Below are 7,334 nucleotides of genomic sequence, written 5' to 3' on the forward strand. Positions count from 1 at the left end.
TTTTCTTTTCTTTTCTTTTCTTTCATGGATTTTTATGACTGATCAGGTAGAGAATGTATCAGTATGAAATTTTTCTGAGAGAGGATAATTGCATTGTATTTACAATATAAGCACATTCTAAGAAAGAACAAGGAGCAGGTTTAATATTGCTCTTTAAAAGCAATAAGAATAAATTTGCTCAGTGGTTACAGTAAGCTATTTGAGATTTTGACATTTGGTCATTTGGTATTTAGCATCAGCTTTAGAGGTTAGAATGCACTGAAAGAAACTGGCAAGAGGGGAATTATTCGTGGAAGGTTTTGTTGTTTGTTTTTTTAAGCTAAATTTGTTTTAAAAATGCGACTAAATAAATACTACAGTGAAAAGTCTTCTGTCCTGGAAGAATGCAAGGGCTACCAGAGTTCCTCCTTCAGTATTCAAACTAATATACAAGTCTGAGCAAACAAACATTAAAAGCTTTGAAGTAATTAGGAAAAAAAACACCAAACAAACTGTGTACAGTCCATAAATATTGAGGATAGCCTTTTTCTTGGAAATATCAGGAAAACATAATTTTAAACTTTTACGTGCGCAGATATACATTTTTACAGCAGAGCCCTCAAGCGTCTTTAATGACAGTTAGAAAGGCCATTCTTTTTCAAGCACAGACCATTCTCCACAATAGCTCTGTCACCAAAAACCGTCCACCATGCATTGCATACACAGTAGATTAAGATTAGAGCTGCAATTTCTAACTCCCCCTATCAGAGGACAGATATTATATGGTACTTAATTTATTCATCTTACACTTGATGTAATTCAAACATACTTTCTTGTAACTTTTGAGAGATTCCTTCAAAAAGGAAAATAAATGCTGGGAAAGCTCTTTTATTCATTTATCCACTGCATGTTCCCTGCCTGAACTTCTTTGTGCAACAGCAGTGAGTGGCAATGCTTGTGAGCCTGAGCAGACATGAGTTTGTGTATTGTTCCTATGAGATCAAGCATCTAAAAGAGCTGTGCTCACCCTCCTTTGAGAATTTGCCTCCTCTAAGGCCGGGTTGTGCCAAACCTGAACATTTAAACCTTATAAATTAAACATTACAGTAAGGATATCTTTCAGAACTGCAGATGTATGAGATGCAGGGTTTGGGGACTAGAGAAAGTGGCCTTTTGGGGTAGTTTTAGTTTCCCAGTGTACACGTGGCTTGTAATGGTATTTCTTTGCGTCACAATAAGGCATCATAATTAGCTTTTATAAACAAAGTCTTAACCTAGAATACAGATTTAAAAATCAGGTGGAGTGTTTCAACGTTCACAGTAAGTTTGCAAAAGTTGGCATCCAAAATCAGAAAATATGTAGCAAATTCTTGAGCTTGTCACTTTGTGGTGTGTGCTGAACTTATCTTGTTTTACTCATAATATAAATACCTTTTTATCATTGTTGTTGTGTTTTTTTCCTTTTTTGTTTTTCAGCAACAGTTGGCCAAGAACATAAAATTTGGGCAGCCTCCACAAATGACAGTTTCTGCGAGGACAATGGGGGAAGCAAACACTAGTATGGAAGAGGATGTGTTGCTCAGCAGCCCCATGGAGACTGAGACTCAGCAGGACCCAGTGATCTCAGACAGTGGTAATAAAGTAAGCACTTTAAATTGATGTGTCTGTGGCATTATAGCAGTACTGAAGCAGTAAAATTCACCAGGGCATAGCAGATGTCTCCAGTGAGGCGCAGCAGAGCTCACTGGGCTGTTTCATGTGGGAGGGTTCTCTCAGCTTGTCCTTCTTGGACTGGTGGGAAGCATAATCTTGACATCCTGATCCAAGTCACACAGATTTACGAGTTTGAGTGTTTGCTCTGAACTTCCAGCAATGTAGACATTATTTGCAGTGTAGCTAGAAGGCAGGCGAATTTTCTGAGACAGAAAATATCTTGAAATATAGTCTTCCGAGCAAGGAGAGTTGTTCACAGCATCAAATGGCAAAAAGGAAAATCATTGCAAAATGAGAGGGGTTTGGAGCCTAAATCTGTAAAATCCTAGGTCTTAGGGTAAGCATCTATATTTCTCACAGAGAGGAACCAGAGACAAAGAAGAGGGAGAAGCATTTTGAATGCTCCCTAAATCAAAATGTCCGGTATAATTCAAATAATTCTTCAAATTATTCATGAAGATTTTGATATTGGGAACTGTGGGCAGTCAGGCATCCAGAAGAGTCTTGTTCAGTCAGCGAAGAAATACGGTGAGTGGGGAAAAGTTGCTGGAAATCCTCTAAGGCAAGACTGGTCAGTGTGTCGCTGTAATACCAGAAAGGAGCACAGGGAACGGAAGGACATCCTTCTGTGCCTGGAGGAGGCTGACTTAGAGCCTGAGAACCTTTGGAAAAGGCATGCAGCAACCCACCATGTACATGCAGCCCTTAAAATCCTGGTGGAACACTGGGACATGAGCCTCCACTTGTATTTACTAACACTGGTGCCGGCCGTGTGAAAGGCAAAGGCAGGAAGTGTCCTCTGCAGCTCGTGCCCAAATTCAGCCAAACATACAGAAGGGGGATTTAGGGCCAAGGTGGACAAAATTCTTCATCAGTCTTAAAGGGGCAACATAGCTCCTCTGTGACCACTTCCTTCGTGGTTGTGGTCGGATCTGTCAGGGAGCCAGGCATTTAAGTAGGACTTGCACACTCACACCTCTCCCTCAGCAGTCTGGAAGGATAAAAATGAAGCCAAAATGAGATATATTTTTTTCTGCTTCAAAATACTCTCTTCTGAAGCAATCAGCTAAGGTGAGTCAAGAGCATCCTTGTGTTTTGTGTCTCAGAGCACAAAATGTGCAGGTTTTAGCTATTTACCCTGGTACTAGGTGCAAGTCTGTGTTTGAGACCGGCATAGATTCTCTGCAGACAGCCTTCTTGATGGGTCCTGTAGGAGACCGTAATGTCACCTTGTGACCTCCAGCTTGAAGGAGACAATAGCCCAAGCACTAAAAAAACACTACAGTATTTTTGTGTAATAAGGAGGGAGAAATTCTATCCTTACCATCTACTCTTTTAAATATTACATTTTAAAAACAAAATGACCACCACTTTGCATAATTCTTTTTCCAAATACCGAAGGAGCAAACGTCCCTGCTCAGAGATGATTGTAGACACAATCAAACCAACTCTACATGTGTTGTGTAAACCAGAGCACTCAGCACTTTCCTTTTGTTTCTGCATACTACTCATTACCTGTGTTATCAGGGATAAGCAGGGAAATGAGGGAAGCATGGCAGCTTCTCTAGTTTCTTCTCTTGTCTCTTCTGTTGGCCTTGTAACTCTTCAGTGTGTCTATCTCCAGAGGTCCTGAGGGATGGGGTGGCTTCTGTCAAGAATTGGTGGCCAGGACCACGTAGTGTTTGTCTGCTTTGAACCATCACTTCCCTGTGGTGCTTTGTGACTTTTGATTTTCTTGTCTAACTTGGATCAATAGCAAGAGTTCTGGGTTTAGTTTAACCTGTATTTGTGAAGCTGATTTTTTAGGTTTCATACTAACAATCATGTGTACCTGGTGTAATGGGAACCCAGCATTCATTAGGTTGTGAAGTAATACTGTGATAGAATGATTAAAATCAATGTTTCTGGGTGTGATCAATGATGCTTCAAGCCCTGTCCCTTAAAAATTCCCTGCTGTGAATGGCTTGGAGAGGGACAGTAGCTAAAGAGTCCAAGTACTCCAGGCTTTCATCACTCTATGGGGACAGTTAGCTCTGTAAGAAGAGGAGTTGTCAAGCATATGGAGTTGAAACTCCTTGCAGCAGAGGCAATGCCTAATCAGGTTACTATATTTTTTTCTTATGTGTAGGTCAGAAGAGAATAAAGTTATAAGACCTGACTGAAATCCTACAAAACTCTACTCTTTGTTTTGGAACCTGGTTATCTTGTTAAGAAAGCCTGAATGTTTTACCTTTTGTAGTGTTTTGTAGCAGTAACTGCCTCTGTGTAGACAGCAGTGATTCAGGGAGTAGCAAGGAGAAACTCATAGCAGTAGGAACAAGAATTGTTTATCCATCAGTCCTGCAGTGACAGGAAATAGGGTAAAAATCCTATCCTAGCATGCCTGATTTCACAAGTCCTTTGAATCATATTTATTAGATCCTTTATATTTTAATACTTGTCTGTAATCTTCTTTTCTAGCCCACTGACACTCCAGATTTCTTGAGAATGCTAAATTTGCCTGGAACAGCACATGAAGTGGAAGAAAAGGTAAAAAACTCTTACACTTGGTTTGCACTGAGTTACATTCTAGTTTTAAATAGTAGAAACCTGACAGTTTCTGCTTTTGGACATATTCCATTGTTCATTGATCATCCAAGATTTTGTAAATGTTGTGCAGTTTTAGAGCTAGTACATAAGCAATAACTAAGATTGAGAAATCTGTAAGAGCTGATTGCAGGAAACAGCAGGACTCGGTCTCTGCCAGTCTTGCAGCATTCCTGCATTTGATGTATTAATCACAGAGTTATAATTTTCGTAAGTACTTCTACTACTTTGTTATGCCTGCATGTAATTCAATAAGCATATGCAAAATGTTCCTTCAGCTTTTAAGTAATTGGTTCCCTGATTAGCATGTGTTTAACCTCAGAAGATTACAGAGCTGTCTTGAAAACAATGTATGTGATTTTCTTTCCTTACAAAAGATGTTTTCTCTTTTCTTTTTTTTTTTTTTTGTCTCTTTTTCCATTTGGGTTATACCAAATACTAGTCTCGGGATGATAGCTTGGTGACTTATGGGGGAGACTGATGACAGGTTCACTCTTACATGCCTAGACATACAGTTCCACTGTATTTATTCATGAGAGGAATCTCACTGAATCACTTTGCTTATATTTGCACTTTCCAAACCCAAGTTTTTTGAAGGGCACGAGAAAAAAAGCAACCGTCAAAGTCAGTGTTGTCTTATTTTATATTTTGCTGTTTGGTGTTTGCTTGGACAGCTCCATATGACTGTGGAGGGAAGGTTTTCAGAGGCACTGTGCCAGTCTGGCATCCAATACTGCAGTCATCTCCCATGCAGATAATACAGTTCTGTACCTGTTCTGTTCTAATGTTTACATAAGTCAATCTGTCTTCCTTTTGCCTAAAGTGTTTAATCTAAATTATTTAAAGATGTAGATCTTTTTTTCACAGTAAGCAAATGTTAAAATGTCCCAGTGTTTGATGTTGCTTAAAACCTTGCCTGTGCCCTTCCCATTCCCAGTAAGTTCAGAGTGGTGCTAAACTGTGAAAAAACTTCAATTAGAGTGGTATAAGTAATTTTTATGTGACAACTATAAAAATGTGTAGTACTGAAAATGGGAAAATATTACAGCTGTAACTTTCATGTCCAAAGTTTGTGATTCGTATAATGGAAAACCAGGGTTTCCAATTTTTTCTGCTAATAACTCCTTTGAATTCAAAACTGCAAAGACATGTGTGCGCTCGCGTGTATCATTTACTTATTTATTTATTTATTTATTTATTTATTTAATGGAACAAATAGCTTAATAACAGTTTTTTGTGTTTGTGATACAAACAGGTCACTCCAGTCAAATCAGCTCGGCCAAAAAGACAATTTTCTTGTTCTGGCACAATTGAAACAATCAATTTGGATTCAGTTCCCCAGGCTGTTGCTCGTCTAGACAACAGTGCAGCGAAGCACAAGCTGTCTGTGAAGCCAAAAAAGCAGAGGGTATCAAGAAAGCACAAGAGATTAACAAAGGTATTAAATCAATGGCCAAACAGCAAGAGGAGGGGGATGACTTTTGAAGCTGGCTAAAATAATCATAACTGAGTGCACCAGGAGCTATAAACATAGGACTGTTATTCACTTAATATGCAATTAGCACTGTTACTTGAAGTCAAGAGAGAGACCTACAGCTGAAACCTGAGCTGGAGAGAAGATGTAAAGAAGTTATAATATTGCCAGCTGAGACAAGCACTACTTTAACCAGAAGTACTTCCACCAGGATTTTACCCTGGGAGAGCTTTCTGAGTCTAGTTTTTCTAGTAAAAATTTTACATCAAAGAGGCCTGAATATACCTGCCCCTGTTAATGCAGCTCTGATATAGGCAATTAGTAGTGCAAAACTTGGTTGGGGAAAAATTAAATTCTCTAAAACTGGTGTGGGTTCTGACAGGGAAAATATCCTTGTCTTATAGGAAAGAATAAGACTTAAGTAATGTAGCTCTTGCAACAGCTGTAGAGTGAATTATCAAATTTGTACACTTACTGCATGTTTCTTGTATTTTATCCTGACATCTTACTAGTGCTTGTAAATGGGACAAGATTACTAAACTACACAGGGTTCAGGAGAGGCCGCTGTCCTTTCTTCCGCACCACTGTATTTGCATTTCTCACTCTTGCAATGAAGACATTAAATTTAAACCTCTTGTTTATACAGAATGGTTAAGTGGAGCCAGATGACGTCTCAAAAAATGATAGCTAGACAGGACATTAGCTGAGCTGTTTTCCTCAAGGGAAGTGCTGGGAAGTACTCTTCAGGTACAGCTCATCAGAGCACGTTGCTACAGAGACAAGGAGTAAGCTGGGAAGAAGATCCACAGTTTGTTGCAAGTATTGCACCCACATGCCAGGGCTGTAAGGCAGACATGGAGAACCAGTCAGTGATGATCACAGAACAGTGCAATATTCCTGGGGAGCTCTAGGTTGGCTGTCAATGCATGTTCCCACAGTTCCTGCAATAGTACTGGAGTCTCAGCACATCTAATGAGGAAGATATCCTGGCTCAGGATTTGTGAAAAGCAGCAAACTGTGATTCCCTGAGCAGTGTTCTTTCCTGACTACCACTGCAGAGCTCTGCAGGCAACAGCATCTGTCTCTGCAAGTAAGAGATAGATTTGCCATGAAAGAACTGGCAAAACAATGCCCTTAAGCAGGCATTATTTTAGGCTTAAAGGATGGAAAACAGTAGAAGAGTGCTCTGTTCCTTGGACTTCTGTAAATTTGAAAGGTCAGGTCTCAATGTACACCAAATGGTGATTCAATATTTAGCATTATACTGTTATCACTGTTGGGATGTTTTCTTCCTTTTAAAGGCTCTCATTGAAATAGGTGACAGATATGGGATCTATGATGATGTGATTCATAAATTGGGGTGGATGTGTTTGCTCTGCATCTAAATGACTGTTTAGAAAAAAGTGGTTTGCATTTGCAACTCTTTGATCACTGTAGGCAATATTCAGTAACTTCAAACATGTCTCTCAATTTTAGGGATCACAAAGTTTAACAATAACAGAATTTGAGCCAGAGGACCTGGAAACTCAGCTGTATGAAGACATATACCCAGGTTATAATGGACACTTCATAGCAGACAAGC

The 7,334-nt window shown here is 39.4% G+C and overlaps 1 protein-coding gene across 1 annotated transcript in view; it reads left to right on the forward strand.

Annotated features, from left to right (window-relative positions):
* Window positions 1-7,334, forward strand: part of KIAA1211 (KIAA1211 ortholog) — a 55,018-nt gene that overhangs the window by 34,853 nt on the left and 12,831 nt on the right. The window contains exons 4-7 of the mRNA XM_027885541.1: window positions 1,456-1,620; window positions 4,153-4,221; window positions 5,534-5,716; window positions 7,229-7,333. Of these exons, the coding sequence (XP_027741342.1) occupies window positions 1,456-1,620; window positions 4,153-4,221; window positions 5,534-5,716; window positions 7,229-7,333 (522 nt within the window). The remainder of the gene's footprint in view (window positions 1-1,455; window positions 1,621-4,152; window positions 4,222-5,533; window positions 5,717-7,228; window position 7,334) is intronic.

Source organism: Empidonax traillii, unplaced genomic scaffold (genome assembly GCF_003031625.1).
Source record: "Empidonax traillii isolate 1590-97213 ecotype Southwest subspecies unplaced genomic scaffold, ASM303162v1 scaffold167:size2001844, whole genome shotgun sequence".
NCBI classification, from domain to species: Eukaryota; Metazoa; Chordata; class Aves; order Passeriformes; family Tyrannidae; genus Empidonax; species Empidonax traillii.